Source organism: Mirounga angustirostris, unplaced genomic scaffold (assembly GCF_029215605.1).
Source record: "Mirounga angustirostris isolate CCGP_5_RB_7025 unplaced genomic scaffold, mMirAng1.0.hap1 SCAF_5, whole genome shotgun sequence".
Classification (NCBI taxonomy): Eukaryota; Metazoa; Chordata; class Mammalia; order Carnivora; family Phocidae; genus Mirounga; species Mirounga angustirostris.
Window position 1 is genome coordinate 155907988 of NW_026991713.1, and position 25165 is coordinate 155933152.

Sequence of the window (25165 nt, forward strand, 5' to 3'; positions counted from 1 at the left end):
ATCTTAAAGTGGTCACCAGAATTAGATCTCAAGTCCATCTGGCCCCAGTGAGTGCTCCTTTCTGGTTTACTCTCTTCCTGAACAATCAGTGATGCATTCCATCTCCTATTACTTAAAGGGGAAAAGCCTTGGCCTCGTCTTTATGTTGTTCTCTGGAGAGCCCCAACTTACTGGAGGAGTTCCCTGAAGTTCATCCAGCCTGGTCGACTGCCGTCTGACACCAGTAGCTTGGACTGGAGGGAGGGACAGTCGGTGCTAATGGCGCCCACCCGCGGAGCCAGGGAGTCACTGGTGATAATGGACTTGGCCCCGGACGCCTGCAGCCAATATCTGAGGTCCTTCTCCGTCAGCTGAGAGACACCTGGGATCATGACAGCCCCTGGAATCACACAGAGAAGGGATGTTGACTGGGCGACAGGGGAAGACCCCTGTGAAGAGGTCCAGACCAGATTTCCCCATCAGAGATAGGAACAGGAAGGGACTAGAAAGAGATGGAATGCCTGAACTGGCAAAGGTAACAATAATGATAATAATGAAATCCAGACTGTGTTTATGGAGCACTTACACATGCTAAGAACTATACATGCCTTATTTTATTTAATTCTCACAACCCTGGAGAGTAGATGCTATTATTACACCCATTTTGCAGATTAAAACAACAACAACAGCAACAATTAAGACAGACCCTGATGCCTTAATTAAATGGGATAACTTGCCCAAGGTCACATGGCTAACATTTTGTAGAGCTGGGATAGTGAATCCAGGAGGTAGTAAGCCTAGGCGTCCATGATCTCGAATATTATATTATATTGCCTTAGAGATGACCTAGTTCAATGGTTTTCCCTGCCTGCAAATAAAAGGCTATGACAAATCCTAGTGTTGAGAGTGGATCTCTTGGGGTGGGAGGCAGGAGGGCAGATATAGTAGGTGGGAGCTCCAGGACTCATATAACTTCAACCAAAGCCGTGCTGAAGGTACCTGAGTCCATCTTTTCCTAAGCGGAAAGGATGTGGAAGTGGAAATCAGCAACAAATTTTAATCAGACACGTGAAAAACCACCTGAGTATCTCAGAACGGAGGATGTAAACACCCCCATGGAACCAAGCACTCTCATTTCACAGATGAGAAGAGATCCTAAAGGAATCGATCATCCTGCCATGGCCAGTGAGTGAGGCCAGTAAACAGAGGAAGAGGCCAATCCCAAATGGTGTAGGAGCCAAACCAGAGTTCTCATTACCCTTCCCTTTATTTCCTAAACTTTTACAGGATTTAAACCCCAGCATGAACACTTTTGGAGCTAAATGGTGTTTCTTGGGTTCATCTCTCTGCTTTAGCTATTTCCAGAACAAGTCTGTCCCACCAGAGTTGTGTGTGGTGCTTTGGGAGCCCAGTCAGAGGGTGGAGAGCTGGGGCTTTCAGCAAGAGAAATGAGTCCAATACCTTAGACTGGAAGAGAGGTGATCAGTGCACATCAGGAGAACGTGAGAATGTGAGAATGTGAGGACATCCAGCTTGGGTATCCTCTAAGATGTTGGAGAGGATGCTGGGCTTGACATAGTCATATGTGTTGTTGTCTTGAGTTATTTTATTTGGACATCAAAGAAATGGGTGAAGCTGCCTAACTGGGGGAACTGGAGACATTTAGGTAATAGGGAAAAGAATGAAAATAATACCCCAAAAGGAAGTTTTGATCATGCAAAGTGCCCAACACAATGCCTAGCATATAGTAGGCCTCAAGAAAAGTATGAGGGCTCCCTTACCTTGGCCCTCATTTAAATAAACCTTATATGTCATGTAAGAATATGGAGAACTCCCCAAACCTGTGTGCCTCTTTCTTTTCCTCTAGCTGGATACACTAGAATGGTGTTCACTTTTATATATTGTGCAAAAATATATAAAAATAAAATGAAAGTTCCTGCTTTTTTTTTTTTTTTTTTGACAATCCAGTCACAAAATGGTTGACTAAACTTGTTCATATAAAAAAGCTAATTCTCTGGTGTGAGTTTGTATCCCTCTGTTTTGCAAACATTATTTGTGAAAACATCTGTATTTCAGGTAGATTGTTCTGTGGACATGATTGGGAGGGGGTGGACATTTCAAGTGGTAGAAAGTTCCCAGTGGATGGAGAAACCAGCTCTCCACCAAAAGTAATTGTCTTGTTTTTGTAAAATCAGCAAAAAAAACGCCCAGCCCTTCCAATAAGAGCATCAGACAGGGTCAGCAGAGGCTCTCTGAGTTCTATGGACTGTCCTTTTGCCTCCTCTGCTGGAAGAATCATCCCAGGAAGATCAATGGCCCACTGCCTTGGCCATTCATAACAGCAGGAGGAGGAACCCTCAAGGGATAATCTTATTGCTTTGATTATTTTGTCCTTCTCTTCTTTCCCTTGGGAGCTGGTAAGATGCTGCGGTGGTGAGAGCCATAAAGTCTAAGAGTGAAACTAATGTAGATTGATTATGAAGATCTCTTATCCATAACTGCATTACTCTTCACACACTAGTGGCTTCTAAACCAAAACCAGCAAAAAAAAATATGTTTGGTTTGTCTACTCAGAATTTTTTAAAAGTTTATTTAGTTCTCAACAGTAAAAGATCAGAAGTTGTTTTTTGTTTTGTTTTGGTTTTTTTTTTCATAAAAATCCAGTTTTCTATCACAAAGTTAGAAGTGCTGGCAATACTGTCCCTCCTTCACACCTGGAAACATCTGGCTGGGTCGAGAAGCACTTGTCCCTGTGTGATGAGGCATGTGAGCTCCAGTTTACTGCAGTCCCCACTGCTCCCTACTGCCTCACACTAACCTACTTTCATCAGTTACATTACCATCTGACCCTTGTGCTCAAATTTGTGATTGTGGGGCAAAGGGGAGGTAAACAAAACTCCACACGGTTCTCTTTGTTCCATCTCCCAAACCATGTGGACTATGCAAAACTCTGGCAGGTGTGTCTACCCCAAATGGTAGTCTCAGCCCCGCTCACTGACCTGTCCGTATGCATGCCACGCTGACCAGCCACCACTCTGGGAGCCGCGGAGCACCAGCATCATCCTGTCCCCAGGCTGAAGGCCACACATGTCCTGGAGCACATTAGCCACATTCCTGGACTGCTCCCCCAGCTCCTCAAAGTTCCACTTGACCTCTGTTCCCTTGCCATTGACCCACCAGAATGCGGGGATCCGGGGCCAGTGCCCAGCCTGGACAGCAGTGTAGGCAGAAAAGAAATAGAAAACATTTGTTGAGGATTTTTGTTTGCTTGTTGTTTTTTTTTTAATTTTATTTTTCTGTAGTTATTACAGTCACCGGGTTCCAATTCAAAACAACAAAAAGATGCATTGAGAAGGCTTACTCCCATCCTTGCGCCCATCTATCCTGTTCTCCACTTCACCTGCCTCAATGTGTAACCAATATTATTAGTTTCTTGCATATCCATTCAGTGTTTCTTCAGGCAAACAGTAAGTATATTCTGTTTTCTGTATCACCTTTTTAATGCAAAAGGTAGCATACGATTCATACTGTTCTGTATCCTCCTCTCTTCTTGAGATATAATTCTCATGCCATAAAATTCACTATTCTGAAGTGCACGATTTAATGGGGGGTTTTTTTTTGAGATTTTTAACACTTTATTATAAAGTAGCCTTTCTGCTAGATAGTTTTGCCATCTAACTGACATAAGTGTTTTGAGCATGTTGAAAGTAGGCGAGGCTATGCTATGATGCTCAGTAGGTTAGGTGTATTAAATGCATTTTCCAATTATGATATTTTCAACTTACAATGGGTTTTTTTTGCTTTATTTTTTAAATTTTCTAATTATGTTCTGTTAGCCAACATATAGTACATCATTAGTTTTTGATGTAGTGTTCAATGATACAAGAAGATCTAACAATTATAAATATCTATGCCCCCAACATGGGAGCAGCCAATTATATAAACCAATTAATAACCAAAATAAAGAAATATATTGATAATAATACATTAATAGTAGGAGACCTCAACACTCCCCTCTCAGCAATGGACAGATCTCTAAGCAAAAGATCAACAAAGAAACAAGAGCTTTGAATGACATATTGGACCAGATGGACTTTGTAGATATATACAGAACATTCCATCCTGAAACAACAGAATACTCATTCTTCTTGAGTGCACACGGAACTTTCTCCAGAATGGACCACATACTGAGTTACAAATCAGGTCTCAGCAGATATCAAAAGATTGAGATTATTCCCTGCCTGTTATCAGACCACAATGCTTTGAAACTGGAACTCAATCACAAGAAAAATTTGGAAGGAATTCAAACACTTGGAAGTTAAAGAGCATTCTGCTAAAGAATGATTGGGTCAACCAGGAAATTAAAGAACTTAAACAATTCATGGAAACTAATGAGAATGAAAGCACATTGGTCCAAAATCTATGGGATACTGCAAAGGCTGTCCTAAGGGGGAAATACATAGCCATCCAAGCCTCTCTCAAAAAAGTAGAAAGATCCCAAATGCACAAGCTAACCTTACACCTAAAAGAGCTGGAGAAAGAACAGCAAATAAAGCCTAAACCGATCAGGAGAAGAGAAATCATAAAGATTAGAGCAGATATCAATGAAATAGAAACCAGAAAAAGAGTAGAACAAATCAATAAAACTAGAAGTTGGTTCTTTGAAAGAATCAATAAGATTGATAAACCTCTAGCCAGACTTATTCAAAAGAAAAGGGAAAGGACCCAAATTAATAAAATCATGGATGAAAGGGGAGAGATCACGACTAACACCAAGGAAATAGAAACAGTTATTAGAAATTATTACCAGCAACTATATGCCAACAAATTAAGCAACGTGGAAGAAATGGATGCTTTCCTGGAAACTTATAAACTACCAAGACTGAAACAGGAAGAAGTAGACAATCTGAATAGACCAATAACCAGTAACGAAATTGAAGCAGTAATCAAAAACCTCCCAATAAGCAAGAGTCCAGGGCCAGATGGCTTCCCAGGGGAATTCTACCAAACATTTAAAGAAGAAGTAATACCTATTCTACTGAAGCTATTTCAAAAAATAGAAATAGAAGGAAAACTTCCAAACTTGTTCGATGAAGCCAGCATTACCATGATCCCAAAACCAGGCAAAGACCCCATCAAAAAGGAAAATTACAGACCAATATCCCTGATGAACATGGATGCAAAAATACTCAACAAGATCCTAGCCAATAGGATCCAACAGTCCATTACAAGGATTATCCATTACGACCAGGTAGGATTTATTCATGGGATGCAAGGGTGGTTCAATATTCGCAAATCAATCAATGTGATAGATCACATTAATAAAAGACAAGAACCATATGGTCCTCTCAATTGATGCAGAAAAAGCATTTGACAAAATACAGCATCCTTTCTTGATTAAAACTCTTCAGAGTGTAGGGATAGAAGGAACACACCTCAATATCATAAAAGCCATCTATGAAAAGCCCACAGCAAATATCATTCTCAATAGGAAACCCTTAAAGTCAATTCAATGGTTTTTAGTATATTCACAAAGTGGTATAATCATTGCCACAACCTAATTTCAGAACATTTTCATTATCCTAAAAAGAAATACCATACAGATTAGCAGGCACTCCCTATTCCCCCCTCTCCCTAGCCCTTGGCAACCACTAATCTACTTTTTGTCTCTATGGATTTACCTATTCTGGATATTTCATATGAATGGAATCATATAATATGTGCCAGCACCACTAGCTGGAAAGATGATTTTTTTTTTAAAGATTTTATTTATTTATTTATTTATTAGAGAGCAAGCGAGAGAGAACAGCATGAGAGGGGAGAGGGTCAGAGGGAGAAGCAGGCTCCCCTGCTCAGCCGGAAGCCCGACGTGGGACTCGATCCCAGGACTCCAGGATCATGACCTGATCCGAAGGCAGTCGCTTAACCAACTGAGCCACCCAGGCGCCCTGGAAAGATGATTCTTTCCCCCTTGAATTTACTGGCACCTTTGTTGAAAATCAACTGACTGTAGATTTATGGGTTTATTTCTGGACTCTCAATTCTATCCCATTCATCCATATCTATCTTTTTACCAGTGTCACAGTGCCTTTTTTTTTCTCATACAGGCTTTATTACTGTCACTTAGTAGTAGGTTTTGAAATAGGGAAGTGTGAGTCCTGTTGTGTTTATCAACACTGATGTGGTTATTATGGGTCCCTTGTCTTTCCACGTGAAACTTTGGACAAGCTTATCTATTTCTGCAAAGAAGTCTACTGGGATTTTAATAAAGATTACTTTGAGTATCTAGATCAATTTGGAATATGTAATCATTTTTTTGCAACTTTATAATTTCTCCTTCAATGGCAATCAAGTCTAAAAAATGTACAGTTCAACTCTGTCAAGGGCAGACTTCAGTAAGGGCTAAATGCATACATAATGGAGAGGCTAATATTTTCTGGTGGTTCCTGTTTCTGAAAGTTGAACTTCCTCAGATGTGTTTTAGACTTTTCCCAAAATTGTCACTAAGGGATACGTTACTTTTGCATAACAAGGTAATATCTCAGGAGCATTCTGAGATTCACCCAAATCTTTAATGAGTGCTTCTTTAATAAACACTCCCTGAGCTAGTCCAGCCTTTGGTTAATTTCCAGAGTTCTATGAAGTAGATTCTGGCAATTTTTCCAAGGTTTTTTATTGTTGTTGTTTTTAGAGAAGATAAAATTTTAGAAAGTCCTTATTCCACCATTTTTGCTGATATAAGCCTATTTGTCTTATCTTTAGGAGAAGTCTTCCAAGGACGATCCCAGTGTGGGAAAAGAGCTCAGATTTTGTAGACAGGAATGGGGCACCCCAGCTCCATCTCTTACACACGCTTCTCATTTTATTCTCACAACAACTCCCGGTGGCAGATGGTATGACTTCCATTTTATAGATGAGAAAATTGAGATCCAAAGAGCTCAGGGCATTTGTACAAGGAACCATGTCTATCTGACTACAAAGCCACCTTCATACTTTACTATATCGACTAACAGTATACTTTTACTGAATCTACTAATAGTAGTATTTTCCTCATTGTTTTTCTTTATACAAGCTCTTCTTAAAATTAACGTAAGTAAATTGTGTTGAGATAAAGTTTATAGTCTCCTACTATAAAATAAAAGGTTAGCATCTTTAACATAAATAAAAAGTGACTATAAAATACAGAGAGATAGGGCGCCTGGGTGGCTCAGTCGTTAAGCGTCTGCCTTCAGCTCAGGTCATGATCCCAGGGTCTTGGGATCGAGTCCCACATCGGGCTCCCTGCTCCGCAGGAAGCCTGCTTCTCCCTCTCCCACTCCCCCTGCTTGTGTTCCTGTTCTCGCTGTCTCTCTCTGTCATATAAATAAATAAAATCTTTAAAAAAAAAAAAAATACAGAGAGATACACAGCAGACACCTAAAGAGGAGGGGAAAAAAAGGAAGTATATGCTCAGAGACACACAGAGAAATCAAGATGATTTTAATTCAATTCTACATATCTGCCGTGATCTGTAAAAAGCTTTGAGCCTCAGCCATGCTCTCTCCTTATTTAAAAGGGAAGTCCAGGGACACCTGGGTGACTCAGTCAGTTAGGTATCTGACTCTTGATTTCAGCTCAGGTCATGATCTCAGGGTCATGAGATTGAGCCCCATGTGGGCTCCACATGGGGTGTGGAGCCTTCTTAAGATTCTCTCTCTCCCTCTCCCTCTGCCCCTCACCTCTGTGCTCTCTCTCTCAGAAAAAAAGGGAAGTACACAACAGTGGGAGAAATATTAACGAAGAGTAGAAGCAGAACAGAATTTTCTCTTTTGCTTGATCAGAATGATGGGAAGGGAATCAAAGGCAAAATTGTCTCAACTATGTGATTTGTGTTCAGGAATATGAGACACAGCAGGGATTGGGCTAAGTGTCTAAGGCTCACGAAACTTGGTCATAATTCTTTTTTCTCCCTAAGGCTTAAATGCTAACCATTTAAGTTTTAGGACTTGCAAAATTCCCAGGTCAAAATGCTCACCTGTGTTGTAGCCTTTAGTCACACTGCGGTAACTGAGGGCAGCCTCTGAGACCCAAGAGGGACACTAGGACACAGTGGGCTTCACCTTTTCCAGCTGACTCCACATGTCCAGCACATCATGGGCAAAGTTGAAGTACTCAGGCACTGGCTGCCTCCCCAGGCTGATGGCTTCCCAGGTGGCCACAATTTTCTGAGGGTCAGGGAGAGGTGGTTGCTACCCGTGGGGCCCACAGAATCCCCGGGCACTTCTCAGCACCTTGAGGACCCATCCTCTTAGCCATGGCATCATGTTATTGCCTGCAGCCTGTCACCAAAGAGAAGAGAGAGAACACGATCCTGAATTCTGGGCTCTGTGGAGAGATTGAGCTGGAGGAGAAACCTGTAGTCAGCCCCAATGGTGACTACAGTACACACTGACTTGTAAACATAGTCTTGGGCCTTAGTCTTAAATCCACCGTGTGATTTTGATCATTTCTTCTCTCTGAGCCTGAGAGCCATCCCTTCCACCTCTCACTGCCTATGGATCTCTGTGGGTCTCAGAGCCCACTTCTCAAGGCTTCCCAAGCCCACTTTCCCAAGGTAAATCCTGAACTGGCCTGACAAAGCCAAAGAAAGCTCTGGGGCAACACTATCCAATGGAAATGTAATGTGAGCCACACCCGTAATGTACAATTTTCTAGTAGCTTCATTCAAAAAAAAAAAAAATTAAAAGAAACAGGTGAAATGAATTAAAATAATATTTTACTTAGCCAGTATGAAAGATGAAATAAAATGGGGTCATATATGTCAAGGGGTTTTAAAATGAGCCATGAGGGAGGTGGGCTCCTCACCAGTAGAACCATGAACTTTTGAACTATGCCAAACCACAGATACTCTAAGGACTCAGCCTGAATACCTGCAACTTGCTACAGTAGGAGACCTTAGTGATAGCCTTAGCCATCAATTATATTCAGTCAAGATTAGTTTTCTGCCACCAACATCAGTCAAAATTCTTTGTAAGCAACATATACAAACATTCCCTTTTGTCTTTAAAAACCCATGCTTTTGGGGGCACCTGGGGGGCTCCATCGGTTAAAGGTCAGACTCTTGATTCCAGCTCAGGTCATGATCTCAGGGTCATGAGATCAAGCCCTGCCTTGGCCCCCTGCAGTGGCTCCATGCTGGGTGTAAGCCTATTTAAGATTCTCTTTCTCCTTCTCCTGACCACTTCCTCTCTCTCTTAAAACAAAAACAAACCTTGCCTTTTGTTCCCTGGAGTAGGGGGTGGGGGTGGGTGGCACTATTTGAGTTGCTGCCCAAATCTGCATTCTCTGAATGGCAATTCTGAGGCCCCAAATAAACGTTTTCTTTTCTTTTTATTTTAGCTTTCCCTCTTTTCTTGGTCAGCACCGCTTATATATATCCTACAATTTCAACATGTAATCAGTGTAAAAAGAAACTACTAAAGAGAGATTTTACGTTCTTTTTTTTTTTTTTGTACTAAGTCCTCACAATCCAACACTTACTTCACACTCAGCGCACACCTCAGTTTGGACTAGCCACATACCAAGGGCTCAACAGCCGGGGGTGGCTAGTGGCTACCGTATTGCACAGGGCAGTCTCGGGGTCCTGCTGTTCAAAGTCTGGTCTATGGGACAGCAGCAGCAGCATCACCTGGGACCTGTGACACCTGCAGAAGCCCAGACCCCACCCCAGACACGTGGAATTAGACTCTGCACTTCAACAGGAGCCCGAGGGAGCTGCGTGCGCTTTGCTTAAAGAGAACTGAGAAGCAGATGCAGGTGCTTTCCACCAAATTCCTCTTGGTCCTAATAGTAACAACAGGATGTGGTACTGTAACTGCCAGCGATGAAAAGTTTGAGCTTCCCCCAGATTCGTTTATTAAATCCTAACCCCCAATGTGATCGTAGCAGGAGGTGGGGGCCTTTGGGAGGTGATTAGGTCCTGAGACCTCAGAGAGCTGGCTTGCTCCTTCGGCATGGGGAGGACAGAGCAAAAAGACGCGTCTATGAACCAGAAGCGGGCTCTCAGCAGACAGGAATCTGCCTGCCGCAATTTGATCTTGGAATTCCCAGTCCCTAGAACTGTGAGAAATAAATGTTGTTTAAACCACAGCTGCCCAAACAGACTAAGACAGTGACCAACAATAATAATGTGTCGCAATAACGAGAAAAACAAAAATAATCGCCATCTACAGAAGGCTTACCGTGTACCAAGCTTTGTAGATGTTATTTCCTTAAATCCTTACAACAACTCTATGATATAAATGCTCTTCTCTCTGTTTTACAGATAAAGAAAGTCAGGTTTTAAGAGGACAAGCGACTCGCAGGTCTCACTTCCCAGGAATGCCTAGGCCCCGCCTCTGTTGTGGCTACCAGCTCTGGGGCCTCGGACTCCCCTCCTCTGGCCCTCCCCCACTCCTCCCCTCCCCCCAACTCTGCCCCAAGCCTCTTCCTCTGCCTCCCTCCCCCCGATTCCTCTGCCCCTCGACAGCTGACGATTAGAATCCCCTGGCCTCCCTGCTCACCCAAGGCCATTTCAGGCATGCCCCTCGTTTGAAGCAGCGAAGGCCTCAGGGGCAGCGGACACCTGTCCTTGAAAAGATTTCTCTCCACATCACCTTGCTCTTTTTTTTTTTTAAGATTTTATTTATTTATTCATGAGAGAGAGAGAGAGAGAGAGAGGCAGAGGGAGAAGCAGGCTCCCGCGGAGCAGAGAGCCCGATGCGGGACTCGATCCCAGGACCCCGGGATCATGACCTGAGCCGAAGGCAGACGCTCAACCATCTGAGCCACCCAGGCGCCCCTACCTTGCTCTTGAGCCCAAGAAATGCAAAAGGGCTTCAACGTTCTGTTTCAGCTGAATGCAGGCCTTAAACATTCAAGTTCCTCCAGGACACTGGAGAAGGCAATTTGCTGACTTGACCTCCCGCCTGGAACTTTGGCCCCAAACGCAGCCGAGAGAGAGAAGAGCCGGAAGCCAGCAGAGGACGCAGTGGCTTCGACCGGCCAGCTCGCCTGGAGCCAGCGCGAGCGGCCCCGCCCAACTATTCCCACAGCTCGCGGTGGCTCTGGTGGACGTCTTCCCTGAAAATTCAGGTCACCGCCTCATCTGAAGAGAGAACAGGAATTTCATTGTGTTCTACCGGAAAGGATACAGTCGTAACAATAACATAAGCTAACCATGTTCCTTTTCTCCTCCAAAGCCTCCAATGCATATAGACAGAAAGGAGATTAGCAGTTGCCTGGGGCTGGGTATGTGAACAGGGAATGACTGCAAATGGACACAAAGGCTCTCTTCGAGGTGACAGAAATGTTTTAAATTTGGACTGTGGTCATGGCTGCACAACTCTGTAAATGTATTACTACTACCGATAATAATAATAACGATGATGACGATGGCATATTTGAATGAATTTATGGTATGTAAAATCAAACCTAAAAAAAAATTTTTTTTTTGTAAGCCTCCTATGGCCCACTATCTGGCTCACAGTCCAAGCCGATGTTCCAAGAGCAGTCTGCAAGGCCCTACCTGATTTCCTGGCTCTCCACTCCTACCCACCTCCTAGCTCGGCTCCAGCCACACTGCACTGACTGGTCTGCCTGCCCTTTGTTCTCCCTGCTGCTGGTAAACTGAATCTCTGAGAACAGCAAAAAAGATCCTGTCTCACAGTGTTTGCCTATATCTGCGGTTAAATAGTCCCATGGTGGCCAGGCCAATTTCAAACAACCAAAGTTTTAACAACTGGCTTGCAAAATTCCTGATTACTAATGGTCCCTGGTACGCCCCTGTGAGCTGGCTCCAGCCAGTGCTGCTTCCAGCCTTTGTCCTTGTTGGCTTCCCTGCCAGGACGTTCCTTCCACACGGTTCACTGCCTCACCACTCACACACAGGCCCTATTCAGTGTGCCTTGGGCCACCGCCCCAACCCCAACTAGAACCTTCTCCCATCTGACACTTCCCACCCTCCCTTCTCTCCTTGATTTTCCTCCTTAGCCTTCATTCAATGTATTTTATTAAAAAAAAAAATTTATTTTTTTCCAGTTTTATTGTGGTATGATTGACAGATAAAATTCCATATATTTAAGGTATACGACATGTACGTTATGCAGTTAAGCTAATTAATACAACCATCACCTCTTATACTTGCTGTTCAATATTTTCTATTAACTCACTGTGTCATCCGTCCCCTGCCACACATGTACGCTAGAATATAAACTCCACAAGGACGGAGATCTTAGATTTTCAGTACAGCTCTATCTTCAGGACAGTGCCCTGCCACGTAGTGAGAGTTCAGTAAATATTTACTGAGCCAGTGAAGAGTAAATGAGAACTAAAAGTTAGTGAACAGTTTTTATCTGCCAGACATTGCTATGTGTAGGAGGTGAAAACTGACCTCCAGCATTCTAGGTACAAAGTTTGCTTGTTTTTTCTCCTCAGAATCAAACCTAGGCTGGCGTAAGCTCTCAGTCTCCAGGATCTGTGGGAACTCCAGGCTCACTTACTCTTCAGAGCACCTTCCTTACCTATCCTTAGAAGTGGCTCAGGGTCCTTCCGATGGAAGAGAGGCTATGGGTGCCTCATGGAGAGGATGCTTACGTATCAGCCTCCTCGCTCTGCAGTAGTTAGCAACACACTGGGTGCTGGCCCTCCGCTGTGTTTTGTTCCCCTGTGCCTCTGGCTCATTTCCTGGCCAGGCCAGGGTGGCCCATTTCCATGGAGGCAGCAGCTCCTCTCCCTCCCCACCAAGCGTGGCCACAGAGAATCATCTCTTTGGCCTTCAAATTCCATTTCCCCTCAGTGCCCAGACCTCTCTACTGGGTCCCAGGCAACCATTCTCATCTGCAAATCTGCAGCCATATCTAAAGATACAATCTCTACTCTCAGGGAGGTGGATGGACAGATGACCTGCTCTTCAGGCAGCCTGGTCTCAACATCACTGCTGTCCATCAGTATTTGGTAAGAATCAGGCAGCACAGAACTGGGGCGGGGTGGGAGGGGAGCTGCAGACTGACAAAAATGATGATCATGCTAACAATAACAATAACTGCCTTCCGTTTAGTCATTCAACAAAGATTCTGGAGCATCTGTTACCTGCTAGGCAAAGTAAATTATAAGGAATTTAGAAGGTCCTGTGAAGAAAAATAAAGCCGAGAAAGAGACAGAAAGTACCCGAGAGTGGGTTGGGGAAGTTAATGGTTTTAAGCAAAGTGATCGGAAAGACCCAGCCTGAGAAAGTGATATTTGAGCAAAGACTTGCAGGAGATTGAGAGAGTAAACCTGAATACACCTGGGTGAAGAGCTGTCAGCAGAGGAAACCACAAGTGCCCCTGAGGTGGGAGTGTGACTGTCACACTGGAGGAACGACAGGAAGGCCAGTGTGGCTGGAGCAGGGAGTGGGACAGAGGCTAGGAGGTGGGACGAGGGCCGGCTTTCTGCCCTCGGGGTACCCTGCGCTCACTTGGCTCATGTCAGCTTGGCTAACCCTTCCGACAGCCCTGTGAGTTCAACCATTTTACACGTGAGAAAATGACTCAGAAAGGGTCAGTGACAGGTCCAAGGCCACATAGCTGATTAGGGACGGAGCTGGGATTCCAATTCTAATGTTTAGGCACCAAGTTCTGAGCCCCCCTCCTGTGCCACTCCCAGCACCCCAGGGTGTGTTTTGTTCCTGATGCCCCCTGTGACCTCCAGCCCCACCCCTGTCCTTGGCACGCTCCTCTCAGCAAAGGCAGGGCAGGGTCTTCTTACCCAACAATGGTCATTCTTCCCCAGGGCCACCCTGGTCCTCCAGAACCCCAGAACTTGGAACACTGCTGCTCAGGCTGTTGCAGCCCCAGTGTGTCCAGGAAAGAGGGACTTCATTTCTGCCTCTGGATTTCTTTATAACACCCAGCGGCCTGTGGCTCCTTCTCCGTCGCAAAGGGAAGCCAGGAGCCTGCTCTTCAGGCCACGACCTGACCTCCCTCCTCAAGTGCCCTGGAGTTTGCTGCCTAGCTGGGCCCCAGCAGGTCTGAGTGTAACTAGGCTTCCCACAGGTATGCGCTTGAGTGAAAAGGGCAATTCTGACCACCGGGCCCTGCCCAGGCCGCCTTCCTTCTGCCAAGGTGGTTACAAATTTAAGTGTAGTTTACTGTGTAGATGGCTACACATTAGTATTACCTGAGGGGCTTTAAAAAAGAAAGGTGCCCAGACTCACCCCATACAGACGAATGAAATCAGAACCTAGAATGTTTGGGCTTGAGCATCAGTATTTTCTTGAGGTTCCCCAAGAGATCCTAATGTGCAGTCATGGTTGAAAATCACTGAAATGAACGGTGAGGTTTGTGTGAGAATTAAATTAGGTCATTTTGTTCATTCATAAATTCAAAAACATTCACTAAGCTCCAGATCTGGACCAGGCACTGTTCTAGGGGGTGGGGAAACAGCTGTGAACAAAGACACTCACATGAAGAAGTTTAGAAACATACACACTGGATACTCAGAAAGAATAATACAGGATTTGAAGCAAACAGGGGTGATGTCGCCAAGAGTGCTGGAGGCAGAGGTGGCGGTGGGGGGACAGAGCAGCCTGGGAAGACCCTTCCTCGGAGGAGCTGGTGTTTTTGCTGGGACCTAAATGACCAAAAAAGGCTGCAGATCAGGGTAAGGGTGTTCCAGGTAGAAGCAAAGGTCCCAGGCAGGGTGTGCCTGAGGAAAGGGAAGGAACCAGCATGGCTGACATGCTGTGAGTGGGAGGGAGAGCAGAGAGCTGAGGTCAGAGGGTGAGGATGATGGGTGCAGAGCTGCAGTGGACTGTATATGATGGCAGGCCCCTGGACTCTTCCATAAGAGAGTGATGTGATCTAAGCTATGTTTCAGAAGGAAATCTCTAAATTCTGTGTGAGGAATGGGTTGGGGGAAGGCAAAAAGAATAAGCAGAGAGGAGGCCACTGTTCTGACCAGACCAGACACAATGGTGGCCGGGACAGAGGGCTGTTGGTGGTGGAGACCAGGGACATTTCGTGCTCAAAGCAGTGGCAGGTGCTAGCAAGCCCTTCTGCCTTAGCTACTCTTATTCTTATTTATTCTTACTCACAAAAGTTTCCTATCATGGCCCTCCTCCGTCTGTGGGGGTGGGGGGTAGAGATGCTGGAACTAGGCTTGAAATGTGTGTGGCTGGGGCTGAGCTTTCCTCAGAGGGACACAGAGGAGCCACTGGGTCATCAGGCCAGAGGGGTGGGTGCAGGGAGGGGCTGGGTTCCTGGGCAGGGGCAGGGGCAGGGGTCTGGGTGGGGCTGAGGGCACAGCGACGGGGGTTGGAATCAGAATGGGGTCCAGAGTTTGAGGGGGAGCCCTGTCATGAGCTGAGCTGTGGCCAGAGAGGGTCTCAGGAGAGAGAGCAAGGGGTTGTGTGTGGAAAGGGGGTGGGGGGGTGGGCAGAGAGAGAGAGAGAGAACCTGCCCCCTCGCACTCTTTTCCCAGAAATGCATATAATTCACTTTCTTGCTCCCTTCAGTCTGTTGAACAAAATAAATTTTAAAGATCTTATTGGCTTTGTTCAGTAATTCATGAATCAGGCAGCATCCCATCTAGCAGATGGAAAGGAGCTCTGAGGAGCTGTATAATATGAAAGACTTTTATAAGCTAAAGGGAGCAGGAACAAGGAAATTATACTAGACAAAAAGTCTGGTTGGTAATTACAAGGTCGCCTTCCTTTAGGGGGTGGCAGATGATCTAACTAGTGCTGATCAGGTGACTGCTGATTGAGTGGTTTAATATTCCATTTCTGGGAGAGCCGAAGACTGTAACTAAGTTAAGTCTCAGTTTGGTGACATGGGACTCACCACAAGTGACTCCATTTGGGGCCTGTTGTCTTGCTTTTAACGAGTCAAACAGCAACTTCTGAGTGAAGTTCTCATGGTCGCCCTATTTAAAGTGTCAACGTGCCCCGTTTCACAGGCTCAATTTCAAATCTTCCCTGATGGGCTTTTTGTCCTTAGCGCTCATCAGCATCTGACAGATAGTCATATATTCTTATTTCTTTATCTCATTCACTATGTTCCCCCTCCTGTAGAGTGTAAGCTCTGCGAACACAAGGGGTATTGTCTATTTTGTTCACTTCTCTATCCCCAGTGCCTAGAATGGTACTTAGCATGTATTTATTAAGACCTCAGGATATATTTGACCTTGTTATATATATATGAATGAATGAATGAGTGAGTGAATGAGTGAATGAATAAAAGTTGTCACCAGGGTCCACAGGAATTTGACCATGGAGGGATTTCTCCACCAGGTAGGGACCTGGTGGAGAAGTCTCCATCCTGTGAGGGCTGAAGCACTGAAAGCCTTCTAGGCTTGTACTCAAACCTGCCCAGGTTAGCAGGAAACCTGCTACCTCCTCAGGGCCCTCCCATTACCCCATCTCCATGAATTGATCAGGAACCCCTGAGAATACTCTGTTTGTTTAAAGATTTTTATTTATTTGTCAGAGAGATTGAGAGAGAGAAAGAGCACAAGCAGGGGGAGCGGCAGGCAGAGAGAGAAGCAGGCTCCCCACCAAGCAAGGAGCCTGCTGTGGGACTTGATCCCAGGACTCTGGGATCATGACATGAGCCAAAGGCAGACGCTAAACCAACTGAGCCACCCAGCCATCCCTGTTTGTTTTTTTATAAGTATTTATAAGTTTTTTATTTTTACATTTTTTTTTTAAGATTTTATTTATTTATTTGACAGACAGAGACCCACAGCTAGATAGGGAACACAAGCAGGGGGAGTGGGAGAGGGAGAAGCAGGCTTCCTGCCGAGCAGGGAGCCCGATGTGGGACTCGATCCCAGGACCCTGGGATCATGACCTGAGCCGAAGGCAGACGCTTAACGACTGAGCCACCCAGGCGCCCCTATTTTTACATTAAGTATAATTAACCTACAGTATTATATTAGTTTCTGGTGTACAATATGATTCAACATTTCTGTACATTACTCAGTGCTCATCATAAGGGTACTCTTAATCCCCATCACCTGTTTCACCCATCCCCCCACCAACCTCCCCTCTGGGAACCATCTGTTTGTTCTCTGTATTTAAGAGTCTGTTTTTTTGTTTGTCTTTTCTTTTTCTTTGTTTATTCATTTGTTTTGTCTTTTAAATTGTACACATGAGTGAAATCTTATGGTATTTGTCTTTGTCTGACTTATTTCACTTAGCATGATACCTTCTAGCTCCATCCATTTTGTCGCAAATGGCAAGATTTCATTCTTTTTTGTGGCTAATATTCCATTGTGTATATATATGTATATATACACCACATCTTCTTTATCCATTCATCTATGGATGGACGTTTGGGCTGCTTCCAGATCTTGGCTATTGTAAATAATGCTGCAGTAAACATAGGGTTGCATTATCTTTTCAAATTAGTGTTTTCGTTTTCTTTGGGTAACTCCAGTGGTGGAGTTACTGGATCACATGGTAATTCCAGTTTCAACTTTTTGAGGAACCTCCATATTGTCTTCCACAGTGGCTGCACCGGTGCACATTCCCACCAACAGTTCACAAGGGTTCCTTTTGCTCCACATCCTCACCAACAGCTGCTGTTTCTTGTCTTTTTGATTCTAGCCATTCTGACAGGGGAGAGGTGATATTTCCTTGTGGTTTTGATTTGTATTTCCCTGACTATGAGTGATGTTGAGCATCTTTTCATGTGTCTGTTGGCCATCTGTATGTGGGAATATTCTTGTCAAAGGCCTGTGAGGGGAGAACGGGAGGGAGAGCCCAAAGTAGCCGTGGCTGGCCGGGCTGACACTTAAATGTTTTACTGTCCATTCTGGCTAGATGACTTGCCTGCATTGATTTCATTTGACTGTGTGGTTCTCAACCTACAGACTGCGAGACAGAATTACCTGGGGCTATCAATGACAACACATGGATCTCATTTGGATCCTGATTCAAACAAACCTTAAATTATGAGATAACTAGGGTAATTCTCATACTGTCTGGATATTTGATAAGAGGTTGTCGTTCATTCTGTTAAGTAGGACAATGGTATGGTGGTTATGTTTTATTAAAAAAAAAAAACACCTATCTTTCAGTGATTCATAGTGGATTATTTGTGGATGAACTAATGTAATCCATGGGACTGGCTTCAAAATAGTCCAGGGCAGGGAGTGACAAGAGTAAGACAGACTGGTGGTGACAGTAACGCAAGTTGAGTGACAGGTACGTTGGGAAGCATTAACCATTTTCTCTATTTTTGCTTACATTCAAATTTTTTCAAATAGAAAGTTAAAAGAAAAAGATCATTTGGGGAGCTTTTAAAACATACAGATAACTGGGCCACACCGAGTGATTCTGAATTAATTGGTCTGGGTTGAGGCCTGGCCTCAGCACTGTTTAAAAAAGCTCCCGGTGGGATTTTAACGTGTATCCCGGGATAAGAAGTGCTAATGGAATACAAGTTTTTTATCATATCCTTGCAACTACCCTGGGAGGCAGGCACTATTCACCCATTCTACAGATGGAGATGCTAAGCTCTAATAGTGGACTCACAAATTTGAGGAGTCCAAGATCTGAGTCAGGGTGAGTGTGAGGTGTGGGCACGTGGGCAGTGTGGTATGGTGACTTAGACCTGAGGTTTGCAAACTTTTCTGGGAGAGGGCCAGGTGAGAAATATTTTTGGCATCGCTGGCCCACAAATGGTCTCTGTTGCAACTATTGAACTTGGCCATTGTAACAAAAGCAGCCATACAACAGCAAAAGAATGGGCGTGGCTGTGATCCAATAACACTGTATTTACAACAACAGGCAGTGGGCCAGTTTGCGGAACTCTGGTTTAGAACATAGACATTGGTACCTGAGCCCATGTGCTCCTTCATCTACCTGCTGGCTGGTCATGTAGGAATCTCCACCTTCATGAATGGGGCATCATAATTATACCTACTGATGTAGGAAATGTTGGGTTTGGAACCAATGGCCAAGAAGGAATTCTTGAGGTGTCTTTGGTGCAAAAAGGTGGTTTTATTAAAGCATGGGGACAGCACCCACTGGCAGAAAAAAACTGCACTGGGGTCATGAGGAGTGGTCAATTATATATTTTCAAGCTGGGAGGAGGTTAGGGATAGCTTAAGTCTCTAAAGAATTTTGGAAGCAAGGATTCCAGGACCTTGAGGGGGCTAGCTACTGTTAGGAAAAGGTCATTTATTACTGTCTGGTAAAACCTTAGTCATGAGACCCTTCAGATGTATATCAGTGGGTCATATGCTTGGAGGATGATTGTCAACATATATCTTGGGGGGTAGAGATAAAGGAAGTTCCCAAAGTAATTTTTGTATGTTAAAGTAGACTCACAGGATCCTAGGGATCGGGCTAAGATTGTCTTTTGCCCTGAGCAAAATAGTAACACCAAGGCAGCTGAATTCCTAGAGGAATGTCACTCTGTCTGTTTCAAGGACTTGTTAATGGACTGTAAGTAGTAAGGAAATTTAATTTTTCTTTTGCCTTTGCTTCCTACATCACTTACCTCATAGACATGCTGTGATGGTTAACAAGATGGTAAGTGTAAAGCTCAAATACTAGCTTAATACATAGTGATTTGTACTTAGTATTATGGGCTAGAATGGTATTGGGTCTAAAATGGTCAGCAAAGAGTCAAAGTTGGGTTTTCAGTGCAGAGGAAAAACAGTAGGGCCGCTGTGATACTGTGATTTGTAGGTGTTAAACAACAAAATTCAACCTAGTAAATTTGAAGATCTAGTTGGCTTTATTAAGCAATTCATGAATTGGACAGCATCCAATCCAGCTAGTAGAGAGATGCCCCCAGGGGTTGTACAAAATGGAAGGTGGTTATAGGCAGGAGGATGTGGGAAGATGTTATTAGTAAAAGAAAAGAAAGGATTTTTTCAGGCAAGGACATCTTTTGTGGGAGAAGGGAAAGGCAGGGGTTTGTTTGTTTTGGGGGGGTTTTTTCATCAAGCAGATTATCTTACCACTGCTGAACAGGAAATTTCAGGTTGACTTTTGGAAGGTCATATTCCTAGGATAGGCTGAAACCGTAATTAAGTCTTGTTTGCCATTGGAGAGGGGAGGGACTCAAATGATTCAATTTGGGGCTTTTTTTTCTGTTTTAACATTAGAAATATATATATTTGGGCATTCAGATGACCAAATATATTTCTCATGTAGATTTGGTCTTTATCCATAGTTCCTGGCTCACAGCTCTCAAAACCTTGGAATTTCCTAAACAATAAAATAAGAGCAATGGAGCATCTTTTGTTACAGCATTTGGTCTCTTGTCCTCAGTTCCTGAAAAAAATGCTTCAGAACATAAACCATGAGGGACTCAAGAACCTCTTTCTTTCAAAACAAGAACAAAAACAAAAAACACAACCCATTTTTGCAATTGAAGCCCTGGCTTGCAAGTGCCTGGTCCCTGCTATGAGTTTCAAAAGCCCATTTCATAACCCCAAATCAAAAATCTGATTCTGTTCTCTGCTGCAGTCTCAGCCCACCCGTCCTGAGGCAGGACTCCATTGAAAGATGGAGGGTAAAGTGTATCAGGGTGGGGAGCTTCCATTAAGGTCTCAAAATATTGTTCACAGCATCCATTTTTTTAAAAAAGATTTTACTTATTTATTTTAGAGAGCATGCACATGCCGGGGTGGGGGAGGGGTAGAAGGGGAGGGGAGAGGGGGGGAGAGAGGGACAAGCAGACTCCATGCTGAGCTTGATGCCCCACGTGGGACTCAATCTCACAACCCATGAGATCATGACCTGAGCTGAAACCAAGAGTCAGACGCTTAACTGACTGTGCCACCTGGGTGCCCCTGTTCACTGCGTCCATTTTGCAGTGGGGCACTAGAAAGGCAATACATCATTGTGGTTAGGGGCATGGTTCTATAGCTAGACTATCTGCCCCCAAATGTGGGGCAACGATGGAGTGGAAGCTGGTGGCACAGGGGTTGAAAGGACTCACCCTAAGCAGAACAAAAGAGACCGAAGTTTACTGAATACACCACAAGGGAGTGGCAGGCAGGACAGCAGCGAAGAGGCTGTCTGCAAGGAGGTGGTGGGTGGGGGCTGTTTTAAAAGGGGAACTATGAGGCATGGCGATGTAAGGAATTTCCCCTTGTTTGGTAACGGTGCCTGGTTGTAAGTAGCCCATTGATTAGTTAGGGCCTATGGATATTTTAAGATGGGTCATCTAATGGGCCTGTCTGTATTCAGCCAGGAGGTCGCTACGGGCTCTGTCTACACTCTATTGCTCAAGGCTGTTTGCCTAAAAGGGGCCTCAAGGGGCACTGCACCCCAATGTTTATAGCAGCAATGTCCACAATACCCAAGATATGGAAAGAGCCCCGATGTTCACTGACAGATGAATGGATAAAGAAGATGTGGTATATATATATAATGGAATATTACTCAGCCACCAAAAAGAATGAAATCTTGCCATTTGCAACAAGGTGGATGGAACTGGAGCGCATTATGCTGAGTGAAATAAGTCAGCCAGAGAAAGACAGATACCATATGATTTCACTCATATGTGGAATTTAAGAAACAAAACAGATGAACATAGGGGAAGGGAAGGAAAAATAAAATAAGATGAAAACAGAGAGGGAGGCAAACCATAGGAGACACTGAACTCTACGAAATAAACTGAGGGTTGCCGGAGAGGAGGTGGGTGGGGGGTAACTGGGTGATGGGCATTAAGGAGGGCACTTGATGGAATGAGCACTGGGTGTTATATGCAAACTGATAAATCACTAAATTCTACCCCTGAAATTAATAATGCAGTATATGTTAACTAAATTGAATTTCAATAAAGAATTTTAAAAATAATAGTAAATAAATAAATATGGCCTTTACACCTACTAGCTGTGTGGCCTTGGGCAAATTACTTAACCTCTCTGTGCCTTACTACACTCATTAAATGAGGATTACAATAGTACTATCCCTACCTCATAGGGTTGTCGTAAGAGATACAACAGTATGGAAAAGCACTAGAACAGTGCCTGGCACATGACAAGCACATTAAGCTATAGGTACTTATAAAATTTAGTGCTAGAATTGGTCATGATTCTCTACATTTTAGGCCAAAAAATTACATTAGATCTATTTTTTAAAAACGTTCAGATAGTTTGACAAACATACTTCCCAGGCAAATATCAAGTATTCATTCATTCATTCACGTATTTATTCATGCCACTTGTTCATTTTCCTACCATAAATGCCAGCAGTCAATGAAGTTGAGATCCTTATAAATTTAATATGAAGGTGTTACCTAGAATATACTGCTATAGGTCTTCTTATTTAAGACACTCATATAGTCTGTGCCACACAGAGAAACAGCTCTGTGCTTGAGGAATACTTGCGAAGATCTGAGGAGGTGAGTCCATGCGCTAAATTGTTAGGGAAGACATAATGAGGGAAAGTCAGAAAGGAAGCTTCTGACCCAGACCATTCTAACAGTTAAAAATTGCTAAATAAATAAATAAATAAATAAAATAAAGGGAAAGAATTAGGAAAGGAGATCATGTCACAGATCTAAAATGTACTTTTATACTTTTATAGGATATATACAGGGTATATTTCATATATATAGGACATATTTCATATTATTAAGAAAATCAGAATGCTGAACAATATGCATTAGCTGACTCCATTTGTGTTTAAAATTGTACATTCAAATGTGCATTTATATAGGAATTTTCAACATGTATAGGAATTCATTCCAAACTGTTAATAGTAGCTTTCTCAGAGGTGGGATTATGAGAGAGATTTTATTTTCTACTTAACATTTTTATTGTATTGTTTGGGATTTTTACAAGTGTGACTTTTTATGTCACTTTTTGTTATGACTTTTAAAAGAAATATTTACAGTTGAGAAAATCTGTTCAAATAGCAAATGGGGTACATTAATGGGAAATGAGGTAGTAAGCTTCCCATCATAAAGGGGCATTCAAGTAGGAGCTGCAAGAGCATGAAGCAGAGGCTGTGATAGGGAATTGGACCAGTTATCTCTGAAGCTCAGAGGCTCACCCTAGGACTCTGGAGTGGGACTCATCTCTGCAAAAGTCTCCCTATTGTCTGGGAGAGCCAGTGGGCTCAAGTGGCTGGAGTGCAATTTGGATTCTTGCTGCTCTGATTGAGGCCCTGCTGTTCTGAGCTATTCCTGTGCAATTTACACAGGGGCTGAAGTTAAGCTAACACTTTGCCTCTCTTCCAGTGCCACTGCCAAGCTGTGAGCACCACTAGGGAGGCAGTGGGCCATGCTCAGACCATGTTCTCCATACATAAACTGGCTGGGCAGGGAGTGATGACGTGGCACTTGCCACCTGCACTGATAAGGGCTCCTGTTCCTCTTTGTGCCCCTGAAGGACAGCCATGAAGCTGCTATGGATGTCCCTGCTGCTAGCGGCCTCTTGCGTCTCCACTGTCCAGGGCTTGCCAGAGGACGTCAAAGAAGACAGCATCAACATATCCCAGCCCTTGCATATCGTGGAGGAAGGCAACCTGTTAGTGCTAACACCTGCTGGCCTGACCCAGATGCTGAACCAGACCCGCTTCCTCATGGTGCTTTTTCGTGAGTGTCCCCTACTCCTGGTGGGCGATGGGTGGGGTGAGATCTGCCTCCTTGCTCCTGGCAGCCAGGGGAATTTTATATATTGCTAAACACACAAGAACACATATTATTAACATATTTTAAAATAGTATGTATATACTCTCATTCCCAATTTCTAGATGAGAATACTGAGGTCCAGGGAGGTTAAGCAATTTGCAAGATACGATGTTGCCACTTTAGTCTTGATTTATATGTTGCTCCTCAGTCCCACTGAAGGTAAAAAGTCAAGCTTTACTCTTAGGTATCTTTATATTCTGAAACTCAACTTTCCCCTCTGTAAAATGGGCATGAGCAGCATGACCATACTGGGCTGTTGTAAAGATGAAATGAGGTAATATGTCAAGTAGCTGGAATGCAACCAGAGAACAATAAATGGTGACAGTTATGGGCAAGCTCTTAAGCAAAAATTTGCAGACCATCACCTTTATCTGAACTCTGCCTGTCCACTTTTGTTCTTTGGACGTTGTTCTTTGCATCAGTAGACATTTCTTCTTTTCCTTAGGCCCTGGGCACAGAGCAGTGCCTTGGGGCAGGGTAGGAGGGATTTTCACGTCAGCTTTCACATAGTCAGCACTTACTGTGTGCTGGGCATTGTCCTGAGTGCCCCACTACATGTTAAGTCAGTTAATCCTCACAACAAGCCAGTGTGGTGGCACCATTTGTCTCCCTATTTTATAGCTGAGGAGACAGAAGCTCAAAGAGGCCAAGCGATTTGCCCAAAGTCACACAGCTCACAAGTGGGGACCACAGACGCTGTGCTACACCACTTCCCACCTGTAAGGATTGCAAGGGTGCAGAAAGCAGATGTGAACACTGGATTCCAGAATCCTTCAGAGCCTCTCCTGGGGAGTGTCTGGATCCGTGTCAATCCCCAAGGCCTGCTTCCAGGTTGTACCTGGCCTGACTAGCACCCAGGTTCCTGGAGGCCAGGCAGTGCCTGAGGTTCCAGAGCTGGGCAGGGCAGTGCAGGGTGGGTGCTGCCCCTTTCCATGCAGCCTCTCCTCCCCTCTTCTTGGCTGATGCTCTGGTGTAGCCTTTTCTCCCGTCTGTCAGTTTGCCTTCCTCAAACACTGACCCCTCACAGGCTTCCTTTTCTCTCCAGTCTGACCAATGCATGTACTGGGATGAGAGGTTCATGGTCCTAGGCTCAAAAGCTGGGCTCTGCCACTTATTGGCGAGGTGACCTTGAGCAGGTGACCTTGATCGCTCTGAGCCTCTCTTTACTTGGCTGTAAAATGGGGAATTTAATAATATGATATAATTCCTAGGGTGCTTAGCACAGTGCCTGGTGCATAGTAAGAGCTTAAGAATATATTGGCTGTCATTCCTTTTATCATCATTTTGAGATTCCTCCTCTGCACAAAAGCGTTAATGATTTTTGCCTTGCTGGTTGTTGTGGTGATGAAAATGGGCTCAAACATGCAGTCATTAGTGCCTAGTGAGCATTCATTGGGCAGAAACTGTTATTATTGCATTCCAATTCACCCCACTTTTACTCAGCTTACTCAGTGCCAGGCCTTGGGTGGGCTCTTTGGGAGCCCCAGAGAAAAGGGGTCTTGGTTTCTGCTCTCAAAGACTGTCAG

At 44.2% G+C, this 25165-nt stretch overlaps 2 protein-coding genes across 2 annotated transcripts in view; one reads left to right on the forward strand and one right to left on the reverse strand.

Annotated features, from left to right (window-relative positions):
* The window catches only part of LOC123840651 (acyl-coenzyme A synthetase ACSM5, mitochondrial-like), a 120486-nt gene that overhangs the window by 27088 nt on the left and 68233 nt on the right, over positions 1–25165 (reverse strand). Inside the window, 6 exon segments of the mRNA XM_064592736.1 lie at positions 172–379; positions 2979–3029; positions 3032–3188; positions 8079–8297; positions 10200–10271; positions 10803–11104. Of these exon segments, the coding sequence (XP_064448806.1) occupies positions 172–379; positions 2979–3029; positions 3032–3188; positions 8079–8282 (620 nt within the window). The 5' untranslated portion in view covers positions 8283–8297; positions 10200–10271; positions 10803–11104.
* Positions 23345–25165, forward strand: part of LOC123840650 (protein disulfide-isomerase-like protein of the testis) — a 34016-nt gene continuing 32195 nt past the window's right edge. Inside the window, exon 1 of the mRNA XM_064590314.1 lies at positions 23345–23543. Coding sequence (XP_064446384.1) covers positions 23345–23543 — 199 coding nt within the window. The remainder of the gene's footprint in view (positions 23544–25165) is intronic.